Source organism: Geotrypetes seraphini, chromosome 8 (assembly GCF_902459505.1).
Source record: "Geotrypetes seraphini chromosome 8, aGeoSer1.1, whole genome shotgun sequence".
In the NCBI taxonomy this organism is placed as follows: domain Eukaryota; kingdom Metazoa; phylum Chordata; class Amphibia; order Gymnophiona; family Dermophiidae; genus Geotrypetes; species Geotrypetes seraphini.
This window is the reverse complement of record NC_047091.1, coordinates 66639497-66662022: the sequence shown is the minus strand read 5'-3', so window position 1 is coordinate 66662022 and position 22526 is coordinate 66639497. Positions and strand designations below refer to the sequence as shown.

Genomic DNA, 22526 nt, shown 5'->3' with positions numbered 1-22526 from the left:
GCCTCCAGGCATCAGTGCCGGCACTCCCCAAGCATGCTCAGTTCAAGTACAAACTGAGCATGCTTGGGGAGTGTAAGCGTCGGTGACTAGAGGCATGCTACTGACTTCTCCACTTCTGAGGCAGTATGAGGACAAAAGGGGAGGTTCAGGCTCAGATTTTTGTAGTTGATGGGGCTTCAGGTATCATCTATTGAACAGATACTGCAGCTCTGCAGGGGGCTCAGGCCTCAAGAGGTGGACCAGGTCAGAAGGAAAGGCCTAGTGCAGACGCAGACCTGACTTAAGAGGTAAACTGGGTGCAGGAGGAGGCATTGAGCTGGGGGGGGGGGGGGGGAGATGCCGAATCAATTGTGAAGGGGAGGAGAGGGAGGCAGGCAGGCACACAATTAATTATTAATCATGATTAATTCCCCCTTTCACAAAATCGCAATAGCGTTTTTTAGCGCCAGCCGGCATGATGAATACTCTACGCTGCTCCTAACTCTCATAGAGTTCCTATGAGCGTCGGGAGCAGCGCGGAGCATTCAGTGTGCTGGCTGGCACTAAAATCCGCTACCATGTGGGAGGTAAATTTTTAAATCACAATTAATAATTAACACAACAATCATGGCATTAACTGTGATTAACGTGTAACTCTATTTTTAATGAAAGCAATGCTTGACTTTGATCTCTGTCCTAGTTCCACTCATTTTACCTGTGCTTCAGATTAAACCATCATGCATCACAGAATAGCACAATCATTAAACAAACCATAGCAATAAAGGTATTAATAAAATGATTCTGTTCAAAATTTTGCCTACTCTTTAGTTCCCTTTTGCATCAATGACAGCTTGTAGTCTCTTCTAATGGTTGTGAATGAGGTCCTTTTATTTCTCATATGGTAAAGCTGCCCATTCATCTTGGTAAAAAGAGCTACTCGTGACTTTAAAATCAAATACAAAACTCTATGATGAACCATGACAGGATTAATTACACTTTTTGGTGGGTAAATGTGTGTACCACATGTAAGTATGAAAGAATGATGGCGGAATGTTTGGGGACTAGTAAGTCCTTTAATGATGTATGGAGTCCATTGACTACTTTTGTTGCATTACAGTAAAGATCATGTTTCTTCCCTTTTCATTAGATTTCTTTACACATCCAGGGAGGGTGGATGGGTGGGGGGAGGGAAATGTACGTGGAGGAGTTAAATTATTTAATTATAATATTGAAATCACATTATATATATTAATAATTAAGATAAGGATGGAAGTAAATGACTGTTTAATGTAATAATTCTATAGTTATTAGTGCGTTCTATGCAGTATTTATGATTTACCAATTGTATTGCACTATCAAAGTTTGAAAATCAATAAAGATTTAAACAAAATTCTAAGATGATATCACTGAGCATTTTATAAAAAAAGGAGAAGAAGATGGGATTTCAGTTTAAATGAGCATTTCCAGAAAGCTCGTAGCTCTACACCAGGGATGTCAAAGTCCCTCCTCAAGGGCTGCAATCCAGTCGGGTTGTCAGGATTTCCCCATTGAATATGCATGAGATCTATTTGAATGCACTGCTTTCATTGTATGCTAATAGATCTCATGCATATTCATTGGGGAAATCCTGACAACCCAACTGGATTGGGGCCCTCGAGGAGGGACTTGACACCCCTGCTCTACGCACACTTCAGCCCAAGCCATCATTGACTGAAAGCTTGTTAACCGGTTCTGTTTCAAATGTTAAGGGATTTCCATAGATGTACCATCAGTTCGGCCCTAAGCCACATCATTTTCAGTCTTGTTAACTGGTTTTGTTTCCAATGGTAAGGACGTTGTCATGGGTGTTTCAGGCAGCTGTGCCATTGATTTGGATCAAAGTGACAATAACTTTGCTTTGTTTACTGTCACTCCTAAGTGAGTATGACCTGATGAAGGAATGGGTGACAAGGCAAAGCTTATTTTATTTTGTTGTGTGCAACCTGGAAGTCATGTTTCTGCTGCTGTCTTGCTTTCACATCTTGTGGGGACTCAACAATTTGCTGCTTCAGCCTTAGATTATCAGAAAATGTCTGCATCATTCAAAGTATTTTTTTAAAAAATGGAATCTGCACTTGTAAACCATGTAATGCTAGTCTGTGTATAGCTCTGAAGGCTACATTTTGGAAAGGTGGTGGTGATATAGAACTTCTGTTTCTTCACATCAAAACAGAAGTCAAATGGAGAAGTGGCAAATGTGACTCTCAGAAAGAGAGCGACATTGTTCAACACAAACACTAGTTAAGGATACACATTGCATTAATGTTTAGCACAGGGGTGTCCAACCTCTGTCCTCAAGGGTCACAATCCATTTGGGTTTTCAGGATTTCTGCAATGAATACACATGAGATCAATTTGCATGTACTGCCTCCATTATATGCAGATAGATTTCATGCATATTCATTGCAGAAATTCTGAAAACCCGACATGGCAAAAATCAAGGTTGGACATTTGTGGTTTACAGCACATCTAGTGATTCCCCTGTTATAAGTGTCACCGTACAGCATACACTGATTCTTGCTTCAGTTCTTGAAGATATTCAACAAGTTTGCAATCAAATTAAAAGTCCTCTATAATAAAACCCTAAGCGTGCATGTGCACTTAGGAGGCCGTGATCCCTGCAGCCGTGCTGTGTGCTTCCATGGCCGTGTTCGATTTGCGTTGCGGGTGGTGGGTGGCATGTGGCGGCTTGCAGTGCGTGCGGCGGTTTGAGCGGCGCCGAGAGCAATGGCAGGAGGGTGTTCTTCGGCCTGGACGAAGCGGACAGGGTGCAGGTGTTGCAAGGCGTCTGGCTGCTACTGCTGCACAGGGAAGTGGAGGGGGAGAGGGAAAGGGGGCTGCTTTGGGGGGAGGGGTGTACTGGGGGGCAGGCAGCAATCTTGGTTTGCTCAGGGGGGGAGACAGAAGGGGGCCATGGAGAGACAGGCAGGCATGGCACAACAGAGAGAGATAGGCAGGCAGGGGGCCAGGGAGAGAGACAGAGAGACAGAAAGAAAGACAGACAAGGGGGGCCAAGGAGAGACACAGACAGAAAGAATGACAAACAGACAGGGGGCCAGAGAGACAGACAGACAGACAGACAGCGGCCAAAGAGAGAGAGACAAAGAAAAAAAGACAGACAGACAGCGGCCAAGGAGAGAGAGAGAAATAAAGAAAAACAGACAGACAGGGGACCAGGGAGAGACACAGCCAGAAAGAATGCCAGAAAGATAGACAGAAAGACAGACAGTGGCCAAGGAGAGAGAGAGAGAAATAAAGAAAAACAGACAGACAGGGGGCCAGGGAGAGACACAGCCAGAAAGAATGCCAGAAAGAAAGAAAGACAGACAGAAAGTGGCCAAGGAGACAGAGAGAGACAGAAAGAAAGACAGACAGACAGAAAGACGCCAAGGAGACAGAGACAGAAAAAAAGACAGACAGACAGAAAGTGGCCAAGGAGAGAGAGAGACAAAAAGAAAGACAGACAGAAAGCAGCCAAGGAGAGAGAGAGAGAGAGAAAAATAAAGAAAGACAGACAGACAGGGGGCCAGGGAGAGACACAGCCAGAAAGAATGCCAGAGAGATAGACAGAAAGACAGACAGTGGCCAAGGAGAGAGAGAGACAGAAAGAAAGACAGACAGACAGACAGACAGAAAGTGGCCATGGAGAGAGAGAGAAAGAAAGACAGACAGACACATCTATTCTAGCACCCGTTAATGTAACGGGCTTAAAGACTAGTGATCAAAATAACAGATTATGATTCCAACTTTGTGAAAGCCAGCATGATGATGATAATGAAGATGAAGATGCAAGTGATGAATTAGACCACACTGTTTCTAATCTAGATGAAGACAATGATGATGATAAAGTATTTTCCGCTATACAGAAGTCAAGTGTTTTACACAGAGATTCCCTTGATCAATATCTGCAGAACCCAGTCAAAAGACATCAGGCTAGGTTTGAAGGGACTTTGTACTCAGACTGAGCAATCCATTTTCTGACAGTGCAGTAACTGAACACCTTTTTAGTTGTATACGTTTAATAATGACTCACAAGCACATTTGCATAAGACAGTCACTTTCAAAATTAGTCTTACTAAAAGCAAATTCAATTGTTGGGATAAATATGTACATTAAAAATAGTTGCATTCTTAACTATATGGAAAAGTGTGAGGAAAAAAATTTTAGGTAGAGATAGAGGTATTTTTTCCCCCTATATTGTTTGCACGAGATTTTATACCAGGTAGGGAGGAGGGAATTTTTAAGAAGTGGGAGGCAAAAGGGCTAAGTTTCCAAGTTCCAAGTTTATTAGTTTTTAATATCCCGACCATCAAACAATTGTCTGGCCGGTTAACAATAAAATTAATAAAGAGTTTAAATGTAGTAACATGTGCATAAAGGTGTCTAAAATTAAACGTAAATGACAAAGACTTGACGTACTGGAGTGTGAGGGCAATAGGGGCGGAAAGGGAAAAAGTTACATTGTATAGATGAGATGGGAAAAGTGGGGGGGGATTGAACGAAGGGAAGGGGAAGAGTGAAAATGATGGATGCTTGCCTGATGAGAGAAAGAAAAAGAGAAAAAGGAAAAAAGGAAAAAAAAATAAAAATTTAGGTTTGATTAAAAGCGTCCCGAAATAAGAAAGTCTTTAGATTGGTCTTGAATTTGGCTAATTGTTGTTCGTCGCGGAGGTATTGTGGTAGTGAGTTCCATAATGTAGGGGCGGTTATAGCGAAATTTGTTTTGCGAGTATAATAGAAGTCTTTTAGAGATGGAATATAGAGGATGCTAAGATGCTTTGGTCAACTAATTGAAGAAGGGGAGGTAAAAGCTTTTACAGACATACAAGGGCAATACCAATTAGAAGGGAGAGATCTTTTCCCTTATTTACAGATAAAAAATTATATATTGATATATAAGGCAAAGAATAATGGAGTTTTAAAGAAATCTGAATTTGAAAAAGGACTAGGGGAACTACTAGCAAAAGGGTGTATTTCTTGGTTATATAAAATTATAAATGAAGGTAAAGCAATCAAAACATCATACATGAAAGCATGTGAAAAAGATCTGGGGAAAGAATGGTCCATAGACGAATGGGGGATAATTGTATCACATCTTTTCCAGATAGCTACAGCTGCTACTTTAGTGGAGATGCTATTAAACTTTTAACACATTGGTATATTACTCCGGTTTTAATTAGCAAATGTATTAAGCAGAGTGATGCTACTTGCTGGAAAAGATGTGGCAGAAGAGGTACATTCTTTCATATGTGGTGGGAATGTCAGAGGGTACAGAGGTTTTGGGAACAAGAATTTGATTATGTGAGCAGATTAATTCAAACTCCACTTAAATTGAATGCTGAAAGGGCACTATTGGGAATAAAAATAGAGGGTTTAATATCCTCTCAATCTAAACTTTTGGACTTGGCATTTATAGCTACAAGATCGACATTGGCTCAGCAATGGCGTATGCAGGACATACCTACATTAAAAGATATGAGGGAATACCAGGGAATAGTCTGTGAGAAATTTAGATTATCGGCCTATTAACAAATCAATGGGCAAAGTTTAATGATATATGGGAGAGTTATATTCAAATAGAAAAAGAAATCTAAAGAAAGATATATTGTTTTATTTTGATAGATTGGGGATCCAGGTCTCATGGGAGGGGTGGGGGTGGGGGGGTAGGTAGGGGATAGGTTTGTTGTAATAGTAGATAAATAAGTTGAATTATTTTTTTTTATTAATATATTAAGACTTTGAATCATATTCAATGATGATTATGTGCTGCAGTGAAGTAGGATTCCTTTAATAGTAGGATGGATAATTTGCATTATTTCTATTAGTTTATTAAGATTGTGAGATTGCTGTATCAGAAAAAATTATTAAATAAAGAATAAATAAAAATAGTTGCATTTATTGGTTATGATACTTTTACTTTTTACTCAAAAAATATTATATTAGGCAGTAACTTTTTTTACTTGTACTTAAGTAAATTTTTAATGTGTTCTTCACTGTTCATTGCTCTTCACTGTTCTTCAGGGTCCAGGGTGCAGAGAAGAGCAACTAAGATGGTTAAGGGGTTGGAGGAGCTGCCATGCTGCGAAAGATTAGGGAAACTGGGCCTCTTCTCCCTCGAACAGAGGAGATTGAGAGGGGACATGATCGAAACATTCAAGGTACTGAAGGGGATAGACTTAGTAGATAAGGACAGTTTGTTTACCCTCTCCAAGGTAGGGAGAACGAGAGGGCACTCTTTAAAATTGAAAGAGGATAGATTCCATACAAACGTAAGGAAGTTCTTCTTCACCCAGAGAGTGGTAGAAAACGGGAATGCTCTTCTGGAGTCTGTCATAGGAGAAAACACCCTCCAGGGATTCAAGACAAAGTTAGACAAGTTCCTGGTGAACAAGAGCGTACGCTGGTAGGGCTAGTCCCAGTTATGGCGCTGGTCTTTGACCAGAGGGCCGCCACGTGAGCGGACTGCTGGGCATGATGGACCACTGGTCTGACCCAGCAGCGGCAATTCTTATGTTCTTACTTAAGTACTTTGAACAACACCTCCCCTCTTAAAGATCTGATCCCCCAAGTCATTCACCTGTGTGTATTTAAATGGCATCCACTTCGTACCTATTCCAGATACCTTGATCCTGCAATTCAGAATTTATTATAGAGCAATCATGTTCTGTTACCCATCTCTTATCCTTACTTGGAGGGGCCAGGTGGATCACATAGCCATCTCCTACATAAATTGCCCAGTGCTGATAGCCACGTCGGAAAATTTCAATGAGGTCGCCAAGTTCAGGTTCTTTCTGAAAGGCAGAAGTTTCTGTTATTCTTACAGATCTGGCAGGGTGTCCCCTTCCTCTTCCCTATCCACCTCTGACTGTACACATTAACTCAACTCTTTCATGCTTAGACTTAACATGGCGAGTATCATTTGGTAAAGACAGTTGAATAACAGCAGCGCCACAGTTACTTTTGGCTCTACCCCCCAGATCACCTTGGCATGAACTGGATAGTGCTGCAGTGCTTTCTCTGGATTTTCAGCAGCAGTTATAAAATATCTAGGGATCTCCTGTTGACTATTAGCCTCTATGCTTATAAATTTATAGATTTATGAGCCTAATTTATGATCCCAGTGTTGCCAGAGTTAAAATGGAGGGCCTTCCAACCACCACCAACATTATCCTGAAGCTCTTTTCTCCATTCCCCCCCCCCACAACCCCACAGACAGGCAACTTATTTCATATATGAACCCCCCTCCTTGCTCTACCTCAGCACTTTTACTGGCAGCAGCAACAATGTACTTCTACTGCCTGTGCAAGCCTCACAGGCCTCACTTTGCCCTCCCACCAGAAAGAAAACAGGAAGTGATATCAGCAAGGGCTGAACTGTTTTGGGGGCCAGACAGGGAACAAAAATTGATGGACCCGTGTCTACCCAGGCCCACCCATAGCTATGTCACTGTTTAGAAGTCATCACTGGAGAAAATATGTACACAATCCAAGGGAGGATACAAGAAAAGCAAAAAGAAAGGTGAAAAAAGTGCAAGCAAAAGTGAGATTTTTCAGTATTTATCCAATAAACATCTAGGGGGTCTATATTCTATGTTTTAAGCAGGCAAGAGAGGCTGCAGTACCATGAGACTGCAGTTAGACATTGCAACAGTGCTGAGTCCACCTGGCCCTGCCCTGTTCTGCCCCAGCCCTGCCCCACCCCACTATGCCCTCAGCCCTGCCTCCACACAAACCACGTGTCTCTGTTTCTAGATGTCCTCTGCGCAAGCATGGATGTTGGTGCGATGACATCATGCACGTGTATGCATGCATGTGACATCATCATGTCGGCATCCGCACATGTGCAGAGGACATCCAGACATGAACATATCAAGTGGGCTAATTGGGGGATACCTGCCAAAGACATAGAAACATAGAATATGACGGCAGAAAAGGGCCGGCGGCCCAACAAGTCTGCCCAATCAAGATCCCTCCCACCCTCGAGAAACTATCCTCTATTATACCTCTGAAGCAACCCCATCTGCTTGTCCCATCGTGTTTTGAAGTCTAGCGTGCTATTGGCCTGGGGCAATGGAGGTTTCAGTGACAAGGAGCTGTAGTGGAAATTGAACCCACTTCTCTTGGTACTATTCATTTTAATGTAGTGTGTGGCCATGTATTCCATATGAGTTAACTTAAGGCTGCCAGTGGGATCTAGAAAGCAGTCCTGGGTTTCCCCAGTGCATGCTGGGAGCTGTAGTCTTGCTTTTCTTTTTCTTTTTTTTTAGTATCAACATTTTATTGAACGTTTTCAAGAAATATACAACAAAATTATAAAAGTAAAAAAACAATATCAATACATTGTTAAGCTGCAAAGAAGTTTCCAAGTTTATTTACAGTTTGATATACCGACCATCGACAAGTATCTGGTCAGTTTAGTTCAGAGATATAAGGAGTCAGGTGAAGTTGACTTTTAAACAAGAGGAGCCCAAGTCCTAGTGAAGCTGGAGGTGTTATTTTGTTTAAACGCTATTATTTCTTTGTATTTTCTGATGGTACAAAGATGATTCCACTATTTGGGAATGCAATGGGAAAATCAGAACTACAAGTCCCTGCATGCAATGGATTAACCTTGTCCTGCGAATCTGGATCCAGTTGGCAGCCTTATGCTAATTCCCATGCTCAACCCCTTTCTGCATTGTACAGTCAGCAATGTGTGCATATTCTCCTTGGTAACCCGTATGTGTGCTTTGACTTGCAGTGGCTTTCTGCATCAGACCCCTAGTGGAAGGATGGGGCAGTGAACTGGCTTGGGAAAGATCTTTTGCTCAAGGATTTTATGTGCACCAACTTCTGGAAAAATCTTCTGCAAACTTGTGATCCAGTCCTTACACAGATCCATAGGGGTGTGGAAATAGAATCATTTTTATACCAGAAATATATATCTATTCGTAATTAGTACAGGAATAGATGCATACCTAACCTATGAGATAATTTGCACTATAAATAATTTGCTGTGCACAATGCACATTACACTGACGTAGAAAAAAACAGGCTATACTGTTCCTTGACATTGTAACCTTTAAGAAGGGAAGAAAACCATAAGTCACTTATAGGCGTTGTGGGGGGTTTGTGGGGTTGTAACCCCCCTCATTATTCTGGAAACTTAACTTTTCCCCTGTTTTTTAGGGAAAAAGTGGCATTTTCAGTATAATGTGGGGGGTTACAACCCCCCAAACCCCCCACAACGCCGGCGCGATCTGTATTAAGTAAAGTGTGTGGGGGGGTTTCCCCACACACACACCGTCGGAGCCCCTTAAAACACTGTTTTTCTTCGGTGCGGGCTTCCACCTTGTGCTCAGGCACGCCTTTGTTGGTGCGCGCTTTTGACCTGTCACCATAATTAGCATTGACCAGCAGATAGCCTTATCTGGGGGGAAAGGGGAATAAACCCAAGGAAGCCATAAAACTTCTAGTCATCCATTAACTAACATATGCATGTGTAATAATGATCTTTGGTATTCTGTAAGCCATATTCTCTGTATATGGAGCTGGCTCTGTCCAGTATTTAGAACATACTTTGTCTGTACCCAGACTCTGTATATCTTCTTCGAGAGGCCACTTAAAAGTTCTCAGCCCAACCAAGAAGAAGAGAATGATGTGGAGCCATGAAACTTACAAGATAGTTCACATTTTTCTTTTTTTTTTTCTTTTTTATAAATCTTTATTAATTTTTAAACTTATAATAAGTGTGATAACATATCCATACAAATAACCATAAATATATCATTTTTCTTGACATTTTTCATTTCATTTTATACCATTAAAATGAAAAGTGTCAAGAAATGTGTGGAATAACTTGTAAGTTTCTTGGCCTCCACATCGTTCTCGTCATGGATGGGCTGAGATCTTTTCAGCAGCCCCTCATATACATGGAAAAGTACAGCAAAACAATTGTTTAACTGAACACTGTTTATTTAATTTTCCAGGCCAAGACAGGGCCACATTTTTTGTACAAACCTGTAACACCATTTTTACTTTGGGGTGGGTGGGGTTGAGTTAGGTGGGTATGTTCCCTCCTTTCCTCCTTCCAAAAAAAGATCTCTTTGTAACAAACAGAATTTATCTGGTCTCAGAAACAGGAAAAGAAGACTGAAGAGAGAGAATATGAGACATGACAGTATCATTCGAGTCCTGATTAGGTGATCTCATAGTCACAAAATATAAAAAGAACTGTTATAAACTCCCACAAATGCTTACTGTGACAGGAGGCATCCTCTGGCTGTCATGTAGAGTTCGGATTGCAATGAGATCCGCTTTGTTGTGTTTTCTGTTTCTTAGTCACTGACATCTTTCGGTTTCTGTTTAGTCATAGGCTAATAGTTAACTCTTTCATATGTCTCTGGAAAATGTAGTCTTGTCTAGAATCTTTGCAATATGAAATTACTTGTGCGTGGAAGCAGCCTGGACTATTTTTAGTTGGTAAATGGAGAACTTGTCCAAGGGAAATTCTTTGTATGGAAAAATTACCGTATATACTCGAATATAAACTGATCCAAAAATAAACCGAGGTATCCTTTTTTTCCCTCCAAAAAGGGGGAAAAAGATTGACTCAAATATAAATGAGGTTAGAAATTTGGGTTATCATGATGAGCCAATCTATAAAGACTGCTCACCTTCCCTCCCCATCAGCTATATCTTAAGTCACTAAACATAATACAAATATCTGTGATACATATATCCCAAAGCTAACATATTCACAAGGCCCCTATGTAGGAAAACAACTACAAGCCACCACAAACTTAAATAAATGTAGACAAAAATCAAACTTTAAACCTCAAGAAAACATTTGCAGTTCAACACCAGAGAAAGAAAAACTGCACTCTACATTTTTAAAAATAAAAAGAAAGCAGTGTAAATTGACAGTAAAACTGTACTTTCTGTTCATGAAATTAAAAATAAAATTATTTTTTTCTACCTTTGTTGTCTGGCTGTTTTATTCATGCTTATATCCCAGTTTCCAGTTTCTGCTTTCTTCTCTTTTCTTAATTTTCTTTCAGGGTCTTCATATCTGCCTCTTCTCTCCTTCACTTCCTCTCCTATATCCATCTCTGACTTTAACCTTTTCTTTTCAGTTTTCCTCCATTTATTTTGCTGCAGCTGCATCTTTATCTGCTTCTATTTACAGCAGGAGTGTCCAACCTTTTGGCTTCCCTGGGCCGCATTGGATGAAAAAAAAATTCTGGGACCGCACAAACACAAACACTAGCCGATGAGCAAAAAAAAGACTGAGCAGGTCCCAAATTTGCAGTCACTAATATAGAAGATGTATGTATCTAATAATAAACCTTCATTAAAGGGACACTGTGGAGAGGAACCCAAAAAAGTAGTAATACCCTGACTGAGTGATCCTCCACGTGCACCGCTGACAATAGGAGCAGCTACAGGCTTCCGCATCCCCACTCTGATGAGCAGGGATGCATGCTCCTGGTTTTCCCATTCACTTCTGTTACAGCTACGATTACCTCTTCAGAGGTGAGCCTCATCAGAGCGGGGATGCTGCATCAGCTCTCAGCGGTGCACGTGGAGGATCGTTCAGTCAGGGTAAATAGTACTGCTTTTTTGGGCCTCCCACTTGGAGCTTAGGCTCCCTCAAAATGAACATCTCCCCTGCTGTAGCTAGTAGGGATCCCCAAGCCTCACCAACTGACGGCCACCTCCTCCCCCTCCACCTTCCCAAGTTCTGCAGCTGGTAGCAATATTGCAGAGCTGCTGCCTTCCCTCTTCCCTGCCCCCTCCCCCCACCACCACCTTGGCTTTCATGCATGCATGAGAGCAGTGGCAGCTTGAGGATGTTGCCATTGGCTGCAAAGCTTGGAATTTGGGGTTGCCAGACTGGAGGAAGATGTCTTCAGGTGGCAGGGCTTGGGAATCCCCAATAGCTCTAGTATTTGTAAATTGCACTCAAGCGGGGAGAAACTTTGGTGCCCATCCACTAATTTTGGGCTCCAGTCCCTCCCGTAAATCAGCTGTATATGACTACGCCACTGAATATAAAAATAATTCTGATGCACATATCCCAAAGCTAACATATTCCAGTTAATAGATTCAAAATAAAACAATTTTTTCTACCTTGTTGTCTGGATATTTTCTTTTTCCATCATCTTGGTCCCAGTTTCTCTTTCTGCTTTTTGTCCATATTCAACTAATTCTCTTTCCAGTGTCTGCTGTCCATTTTTTTCTCCTCTTCTCTCTTGTTCCATTTACTCCTTATGCTTGTCTCCAACATATTGATTTTTCCCTTTCAGCTTTCTTAACTTTTTCTTTTCTTTTTCGCCTCTATCTACTCAAATCTTGCCTTCTTTCTCACCCTTCTTTTTAAATGTTCAGCTACCTCTCAATTCGCCATCTCTCTCATTTCCCATCTCACTCCTTTCCCAGCCTCCTATTTCCTGCTATCTACTCCCCATTACCACATTTCTACCACTGTACTCACTGCTCTCTCGCTCATCTTGTCATCTCCCTTTTGACCTCATCCACATAGCTCACTACTTTCAGAATCCCCCTCCTTCTCTCCAATGGTCAGGCTTTAACTCCCTGTCCCTTTCTTTCCATCCCCTTTCTTATCCCAGCTCTCTTCTCTCCTGCCCTCCCATGGGTCCATCTCTCCTCCACTATCCCCATGGTCCAACATTTTGCTCCCTCTCTTTTCTGTTTTTCTTCTTCCCTCCCCCCTTGATGTTGAACAATGAAATAGAGGGGGAAAAAGAGAGATGCTGCATCTCTCTGCCTTCCATCCACAGGCCTAAAATTTCTCCCTATCTCCCTTCCATCCCTAGATCCAACTTCGCTCCCTTTTTCTTCCCAACTGCCCCTACCCCATCTCCCCCCCTGCCTGCCTGCCTCCCCCCCTAGGTATACAATTTATCCCTTTCTCTTCCCAACAATTCTCCCTTCAAGTCTCTCTTTCCCTCTTCCTCAACACCACCCAGGTCCAACTTCTCTCCCTTCAGACTATTGCCCACCATTTCATTCTCTGTCCTCTGTTTCTGGCCCCAAAAGCTCTCCCCCCACACCCAATCTAGCACTTCTTTTAATACCCTCCCCCTCTGTACTTTAAAAAATCCAACAAAAATAGTCCATGAGGCTTCCTTGGCCCAGCATCTTCTCCCCCTCCTCTCCGCACCCATGCATCTCTACCTCACTCCTCTCCCACCACCATGTCCAATAAATTTCTCTCCCTCCTCCCTCCTCTCTGCCCAACAGTTCTCCTCTTTCTTCATCTCTCTATGTGCACCATCTCTTTCCTTCTCTCAGACACCCAATTCTCCCTTACTGTTCCCTCCCCCCTCACTCCCTCCATTCTTCAATCATATGGCTCATGCGTCCTCCTTCCTTCATCATTTGTCCAAAGTTTGTGCTCCCTCCCTCTGGCATCCCAACATGACCTTGTCCCTCCCTTCTGACCAGCTCCTATGCTGCAATTGTTTTTCTGGTGAAAGCTGCGGGTGGTGGTGGCTGGCTTCTCATGCGATCCATGGCCCAGTATTTATTTTATGGCCATTGGCGATCTGAATAGGGGTCTGGATAAAAGACGGATTCCCCATGTGCTGTGTGGAAACTAATCACTAACCTACCTGGCTCTCCTGTTTACTTTCTAAACCCACCACCTGTAGTGCCCAGACAGTATATCCATGAACACACAATCTGCAGCACAAGAGAGATGGAGGCAAAAAAAAAATAAAATCTCATTTTACAGAAGCTAACCTCCAACTGTCATTCTAGCCTACTATAATCCTTCTCCGAACATCCAGCATATCCTTTCCCCTCTTTCCTCCAGTACCATCTCTCCTTCTCTCCATCTACCTCCATCCAAGATCTTTCCCCATCACCCTTTGCATTTTCCACTTGCCATTTTGCCACTACCTACTTGGAGCTCTGGCTGTGGGTCCGACATGTGAGGCAGGCAGCTGATTCCTCCTAGTAGCGGTCGCAACAGTTATCCATGCTGTTTGCCAGCTGCCAGGAGGAGGAGGAGTGAGGAGTAAGCGGTGCATCTGAATTGCGATCAGCCCTGCCTTCAGTCCCGGTCCTAGTCCCACTTAACCAGCTGGCAATGATGAAGTCAGAAGCCGCAGGGGCTTTCTCTCTTGCAAAATTACTATAGGCTCTGCCGGTCTCGAGCCCGCCCCTCAAAATGGCTGGCTTTCCATTTTGATTCCATCAGGGCCTTAGGCCCCTCCCACTGCATCCCAAGATGTCTCTCCAAGATGCATTGGGAGAGGGAAGGCTTGTCATTCTGACGAGACAGCCCTATAGGCAGGAGGGAGTGGGCTTCCCTCCTGCTGATTTTTCAATCGGAAGGTATAGGGGTGTCAGGTAATGTCAAGGTGATGTCAGGGGGTGTCAGAGAATGTTGGGTAATGTCAAGGTGGTGTCGGAGTGATGTCAGGTGATGTCAGAGGATGTCAGGGTGATGTCGGAGGGGTGTCGGGTGATGTCAGGGAGTGTCAGGATGTTGGGGGTGTCGGGGATATTGGGGAAGTGAGTGTGAGGGAAGGAGGAAGGGAGAGAGGAATCGTGGTTCACTCTACCGGTTCAGCTGAGCTGGCAGGACTCCACAAAACTGGCTCAGCTTTCAGGATTCCCCTGCCGCACTCATCTGTTGGTAAGCCATTCGGACAGGCTGGACAATACTGTTTTTAAGATCTTTGGTGGTGGGAAGGGTTGATGACATCTGGGGAGTAAGGGGGGAGGTCATGCCTTAATCCCACCAGTGGTCATCTTGTTAGTTTGGCCACCTTTTTGACCCTTATGTGTGTTTGAAACAGCTCCATACATCTAAGACTGTTTCCTTAAAGGTTTGATTATCCTTGCCAAATGTCCAAGTGCTAATCCTGCCCTAATCCCACCCAAAACACGTCTCTAACACACACGTCCCCTTAAGATTTAGATGCACTGGAAACAAAACAACCAGAAAGACATCCAGAAAGTCAGTGTTGAAAATGCCCACTTGGATGTTTTGTCTAGTAAGATGTCCAAGTGCCAGTTTATACTGTCTTTTGGATGTCTGTCTTTCTTGAAAATGAGCCTGATAGTCTCCTTTTTCAAAGTTAAATGCTATTGCATTAGATTTCCTGTGTGAACTTACTCCAGGCATTATATCAAATCTGATCACTGTTATCAAGCACCATTACCTCCTGCAACAATTCAAGTACTCCATTAAAAACTAGGACTAGAATTGCTTCACCTCTTGTCGGTTCCTGAACCAGCTACTCCATAAAGCAGTCCTTGATTTCATCAAGGAATTTTTATTACCCTACCATACCCTGATGTTACATTTATCCAGTCACTATCAGGGTAGTTGAAATCACCCATTATTATTACTGAAACCTGTGGCTCCCTCTAAAATGGAATTTTCTTTAATTTAGTGGAAGACCAGGTTATCATATAAAATGATCTCATCCCATAAATTTTAAAACCGGGATGAATTAAATAAGTCAAGAAATAGATGCTTATTTGATAAGTGCAATACAGTTTAATATAACTTTTGCACTTAAATATGAAAACACAAATATTCAAATTATTTAAGCAATAACAACTAAATGGTTTTGTTTCTTTTTCAGATACTTCAAATAACAATTTCAGATGTTTCACTTTTCAAAAACAATCTATCAGATACGTAACGTTGTTTCTGTTTCCTGCAATGAACCTTAATTTTGATTTTAGTCAGAAGAAACAATCTCTAGATTAGAATTCATACTTTGTGGCGTAATTTTTGTCTTACAGATTCTCAGTCTTATGGATTCAGGTAAGTATGTCTTCCTTTTTCAGTTCTGTCCTTCTTGTTGTAATCTTCTTCACGGTGAGTACCTTTCTCTGTGCGCTCTTGATTGTAGATACCTACTTCCATAGGCAGCGGAATGCTTCTTTGTTTAGGGGGGCCCAAAAGCTTTGCCCAGACTCCACCCAAGCTCCACCCGTGATCCCACTCCCATAATAATGATGGTTTTAATTGTAATCACCAAAAAGTCCCAACAGGACAGAGAACCCATGGGTATAAAACAGTACATAGCTTTTCGTGATTTTGGTTACTCTGGCATGGTAGTTGGACCGAGCTTTGTTTTATCCCAGACCTGTCATTACATTACATTAGACATTTCTATTCCGCCATTACCTTGCGGTTCAAGGCGGATTACAAAGAGTTATAAATGGTAGGTTACAATGGAAGATAATTGGTGATTTCTAGGGAGGTTAAGGAGTAGAACAGGTAGTATCTGTATAGCAGGAAGAAGGTGGGAGGAAGGAAGGTATTTGTGATGTTAAGACTGTTTCAGGGATTTCTTGAAGAGTATAGTTTTTATTTCTTTTCTGAACTTCTTGTAGTCTGGGGTGGTTATCAGTAGATCGGAGAGTTGGTTATCTAGTTTTGCTGCTTGAGTGGCTAGGAGGCCATCACACAGTTTTTTCTGCGAACATATACGCCACAGTGACCCCTGATGCAGGCATTCCTCAGACGGCAAAACACAGTGCTGTGTAGGATCCACAGCTTCTGCTTGTGTCCTTTTCTGAAAAAAACAAGTTGGTTTTACGTCAGTGATCTTCAATGGAGTATTCATTGTCCGTTCCCACTTCCTTTTGTACAGTATTAATTGTAATACCATTTTTTTCATTCATTTTTCATATATACACACAATATAATCTTATTAACAACACATAATGATTAAACACAAAATTAAACTACACAAAGCACACTATGCTTCTCAACATTAATTCCTACCAGAACACCAGACCTCGATTACACATGCAGAACACAGATAATAATCCTTATGTAAACACAGGACCACAACCTACAAGTGCTAATATACACAAATTAAAGCCTAAGATGCCAGACTGTACATGCATTATAACATCTGAGAAACAGAAAGAAATTAATTTCTTCCTGAACAGTGCAAGATATAGACAGCAGATATAAATTCTCAAAACTGATACATTTCAATCAGTAAATCGAAAATAAATTCATATTCCCTATCTTTGTTCTATGATAATCTATTCATCTTTTCCCAATCTCTGGTTGCACTTCTTTCTGTCTGTGTTATTGTGTTTCCATGGCCTTCTTATCCATTTGCTGTTTTTAACTTCTTCACTTTCTGCCCTACATTCATCTTTAATAATGAATGAAAGACTGACTATGATGGTGATAATTACCAGTGAGGAGAAAGCAAATGACTCTTTAGAAAAAATGCTCAGAGAAGTGAAACTCTGAAGAGGGGGTGAAAACCTCCTCTTAAGGGAAGAGTTTACCGTCCAGTCATTGCATTAACTTGTGAAACATCACTCTCTGACCACTGGTAAAATATATGTCAATTGTTAAATTGTTCTTGCAAAGTCGACATAAAATGTTCAAAAATTCTTATGCAAAAAATCTCTCTCGCTGGAAAAATGATGCAATGCACTTATCTGTGAAATACTCTTAGGGCTCTTAGGGGTCCCAACGCGGCCCCCGTTTCGAGTTCTGCTTCAGGAGACCCATATACACTTTTTTAAACCCTCTGTGCAATCGTAATGCCTTTCCAAGAGATAATCTGAAATACAACAAATCTTTATCAGTACCACATACAGTGCAGAAGAATGCTCAAACAAACTACGTTGTGGGGAAACATAACATCTTATTGGCAAAAAGGAGAAGGAAGGAAGCGCTAGAAAATCACATACCATTCACTAAATTCAGAAATTCCAAACGACGGAGACCGCTACCCTCCTCATCCGATTTATACTAAAGAGAGGGGGAGGGGGAGGGTAACCTCCGTCGAAACGTGATGACGTCATAACGTCAAGAGGTTACTGTTGCAAACGAACAACTGTCACTGTAAATAAAGGCTATTGAAAAAATGAAAAATGAAAAAAATGAAAAATTACAGGAAAGCAACCCATTCTATCTCATTGTTTAACCCATGAGGATTTAACGTGTTCAATTCAAATATCCACTTTTGTTCTTTGCGCCAAAGCAGTTTAGGTATGTCACCCCCTCTAGTAGTGGCTACTGAATCCAATACAGAAAATTTCAAGTCAGCTGGATTGTGTTGATGTTGGAGCCAATGTTGAACAAGGGGAGCTTCTTGTATGCCAGATTTAATTCTGCTAATATGTTCACCTATCCGAGTTTTAACACTCCGAATTGTGCAGCCCACATATTGTAAACCGCACGGACATTGTATTATGTACACCACTTGTTTTGTATTGCAATCTGAAGCCGTGAAAATAAGTTTCTTTTTGGTAGTGAGGCTCATCTCTTGTAATGGAACACTGTGCGGACACATTTTCAGTCATAGACATCATAGTCAGTCTTTCATTCATTATCATAGCTACTTTACTGACTAGTGTTTATACACAAGTCCCTGTATTTGTCCTTAACTACATTCATCTTTGGCATTAACTTTTAACATTCAACTTTCTTCCATTTTTCTGCTTTCTACTCAAAATATACTTTTCCATATCTTCCCTTCCTATCTATCCATGTGTACCATCTTCTCTCTCTTTCTTCTCCCCTATTCCCATCTCTCCCCTAAAAAACATTTCTTCTATCTCTCGTCCCTGCTACACCTATTGCTGTGTACCATATTCTCCCTCGCTCTCCCCTTTCCTTCCATCCCCATGCACCATCTCCTCCCTCTCCCCCCCTTCCCTTCCATCCCCATGCACCATCTCCTCCCTCTCTCTCCAGTAGTCTGACATCTGTCTTCCCCCTTACCCCCTCATATGGTCTGGCATCTTTCTCCTCTCCCATGGTCTGGCATCTCTCTCTCCTTCCCTCCCTCTTCCCATGGTCTAACATCTCTCTCCTCTCCTTCCCACAGTCTGGTATCTCTTTATTCTCTCCTTCCCTTCTCTAGTCTGGCATCTCTTTCCCCTTCCAATGGTCTGACAACTCTCTCTCTCTCTTTCCATCACCCTTCTCCAGAATCTGACATCTCTCTCTTCTTTGAGTCATCTGTCCTCCCTCCCAGTGTAATATTTTTCTTTCCAAGTTTCAAGTTTTCAAGTTTTATTAGGATTTTATATACCGCCTATCAAGGTTATCTAAGCGGTTTTTTACAATCAGGTACTCAAGCATTTTCCCTCTTCTCCATCACTATCATATCCAACAATTCTCCCTCTTCTTCCTTTCCCCATGTATACCATCTCTCTTTCCCTCCCACTCCATACACCTATGTACAGACTGGCAGAATCTCTCTTTCCCTCCGTTCCCAGCACCCCATCCATGCAGCATCTGTCCTTTCCAATCCCTCAGCCCATGCAGCATCTGTAATTCCCAACCCCCCTTCCAGTCTGGGCAGCGTCTATCCTTCCCAACACCCCCCCCCAGCCCATGCAGCATTTGTCCTTCTTCTCCCCCCCTCCCCCACTGCAGCAAGACCTTGTCATCAGCTCTGGACTTCCCCACTACAGCTCTTAATGCATTCTGGACCCTGTAGTTTACCCACTAATTGTCCAGCACCCTCTACTGTCCACTGACTTAACAATATCACTTGTGAGGGAGAATGCCCGACTCCCTCACACCCCTCTAAATGAAAAAATAATTGTGCAACCCTAAACTAAGCCTTCCCATGTCTATTAACCAATTTGTAATTATAGGAGCCACAAAGTTTAATCAGAGCAGTATGAACCAACATTTAATTCAAATTGTAATCATTTTCTTTCACTGAGACTGCATATACATAGCAGCAATGTACAGCTCTGCTTTAGAACACTCAACCTCAAAGCTTTAAACAGCTTTTAAAGTAAGGACTTTGACCAGAAATCTTCAGAACTTTTTCCAAAAGTTCTCAGCACAATTAACAGTCTTAAAAATCGTTTCATACACCAAATGAATTAAAGATTTCACTATGTCCTTACTGTGTTTATACCAAGGTTATTTTTATTTAAAAAAAATCATTATTGATTTTTAAGGCCAACAAAAGTGCAGAATTGTATATACATACATTAATCAGCAGGTTAAACACTTATAATCATAATCAATAACACTGCATAAAGAATATATCCCCCCTTTCCTTCCATACATTTCATCAAGGATTAAGACAAAGCAAAAAGATAGCCCCCCAACCCTCTCACCCTTCCCTGGATGTGTGTGGAAATAAGCAAAAATTAAAGATAAAAGACAACTATAAAACCATAACAACTATAAAAGACGTCAACGGGCCCCAAACCAGTTTAAATAAATTGCTATGCCCCAACATGTCAGCATTTATTTTCTCACACTGGAGAAGACTCAGACTCCTTATTACGAGGGGAAAAAAGAACATCTCTTTGGGCAAAAAAAAAACCTCTTTTAAAGGCCCTCTTAACAACAGAGTGAGGGTACCCTCGTTCACTGAAACGGTGTTTCATATCTTCAGCTTTGTGCAAAAAATCACTTTGGGTAGAACAATGAAATTCTCTATCTTGGAAGTCCCTGTGCTACCTCATGGTGGCAATTTAAAAGCCAAATTACATGTGAGGGAGCAGTATTGGATTTTCAAATTAAACACCTTGCACCCACTAGGTCTTAACAGTGAGATCGAGTGGCGCGCTTTTCTGTAATTCAGCACTTTTTTGTAATTTAGCACTTTTTTGTAATTTAGCACTTTTTTGTAATTTAGCATTTTTTCCGTAATTTAGGATTTATGAGAGAAGAGAAGGGAAGCCGGCACGCACATGTTAGAGCCCCGAAGCATGTGTTTGCTATGGGCTAAGGCGGGAGACAGGTCAGTGAAGCTTACAATTTGCTCTTCTTGCTGCCGGGTCCTGCCTACTTTCTGTTTCTGCGAAGGCAGGACCCGACAGTATTTCCCCAATAGGTCGATCGTGATCTTGGGCCGATTAGCCTTCCTCTCCCCGATAGCAGAATTGACTTCGGAACGAAGCAGGAAGAGCTTGGGGTGGCAGCGGCTTTGGGGCCTGTTATCCGATGGCAGCAGCTTGGGGGCCTGTTCCCCGATGGCAGCAGCTGTGGCAGTGGCTTGGGGAGGGCAGGAAGAAAGAAAGAAAGAGGGCAGGCAGGGAGACAGAAGGAAAGAAGAGAAACAGAAAAAAAGAAAGGGGGCATGAAGAGAGAAAGAAAGAAAGGGAGGCAGGGAGAAAGAAAGGGCAGGGAGAGAGGAAGAAAAAGTTGGGGGAAATGAAATCACCAGACAACAAGGTATGAAAAATGATTTTATTTTAAATTTAGTGATCAAAATGTATCTGAATTTATATCTGCAGTCTATATTTTACACTATGGTCCCCTTTTACTAAACTGCAATAGAGTTTTTTAGCGCAGGGAGCCTTTGAGCGTCAAGAGCAGCGCTGGGCATTCAGTGTAGCTCCCTGCACTAAAAACTGCTATAAAGGGAGGGGATATATTTGTCTATTTTTGTATGGTTGTTACTGAGGTGACAGTGCATAGAGTCATCTGCTTTGACCTCTTTGAAAAAACTCCGGAATAGGAATGATAATTAACATGTTCTATGCGTACAGTGTGCTTTGTGGTTTTTTTTTTTAATTTTATTGTTGGTAGATCATTTTGACTTTTTCATTTTAAAAGTAGCTCGCAAGCCCAAAAAGTGTGGGAACCCCTGGTCTAGGCATCATTTTAAGTATGTATATGCCCTATTTTAGGGGTGGGTGGGGGATAAGTTCTTTTAGCATGTTTTTTCATTAATTCTGAGTTTGGTGTTACAATATATTGTTCTTGGTTTTTAATTTATACATTATTTATTCTTTTCTATGACATGTTCGCATTGCAATTTTACTCAAAAGTATAAATAGGTATCCATATTTCCATTCAAGTTTCATCACGGTGCTCTGGTTTTGGCTCCTATATTTGTCACTTCTGTCCACAAGGTCTGGCTATCCGTTACCATCTCATATTTTAAAGACTCACTCGTTATAATTAATGGTGATCCATACATCTCTTCATAATGGACATGTCCGATTTTAGCATTTGGATCTTAGTACTATGGGTTTGATCTTTTCTGGTTTCCTTACTATAGTCTGCTTTTCGTCTGGAGTCTTTTGAGCTTAGAATTACATTTTATGACATATTTTTGTGGTTATAATTGTATGACATGTTTAAATTGGACAAGTTATCCATTCTTTTTATTATTTTTTGTCCCCTCATACAGTGGCAGACCGCCCCGGGTGCCAGCCCTAGGGGGGTACACAGCTGGCTGGATCCAGAACCTTCTGAGCTTCTCTAAATGGCACCTGCACCTCAGCGCGGCTGCCGTACTTATTCCGAAGCAGAGTCAGCAGCCACACTGAAGTGCAGGAAGGTCCCGCAATGACTGCATTTGCCGCCTCTGCCTCCAGAAGACGTAAGTGACGTTGGAAGGGGTGGACCGGCAGCTGCAGTCATTTGGAACCTTGCCGCAACTCCCTGCATCTGCCGGCCCACCCCCTCCAACGTCACTTACAACTTCTAGAGGCAGAGGCAACAGAAGCAGTCATCATGGGACCTTGCTGGTTTGGAGGGAGAGAGGAGCATAGAAGGGTGGTGGAGGGAGAAAAAGG

At 42.0% G+C, this 22526-nt stretch overlaps 1 protein-coding gene across 2 annotated transcripts in view; it reads right to left on the bottom strand.

Annotated features, from left to right (window-relative positions):
* The window catches only part of LOC117366149 (phospholipase A and acyltransferase 2-like), a 34255-nt gene extending 23769 nt beyond the window's left edge, over positions 1-10486 (bottom strand). Inside the window, exons 1-3 of one of the 2 annotated variants that reach the window (XM_033957305.1) lie at positions 10257-10486; positions 10017-10148; positions 6707-6809 (exon numbers count right to left, since the gene is read on the bottom strand). In XM_033957305.1, the coding sequence (XP_033813196.1) occupies positions 6707-6809; positions 10017-10028 (115 nt within the window). In that variant the 5' untranslated portion in view covers positions 10029-10148; positions 10257-10486. The remainder of the gene's footprint in view (positions 1-6706; positions 6810-10016; positions 10149-10256) is intronic. The other variant, XM_033957304.1, reaches the window with a different exon arrangement.
* Between the last annotated feature and the right edge of the window lie 12040 nt (positions 10487-22526).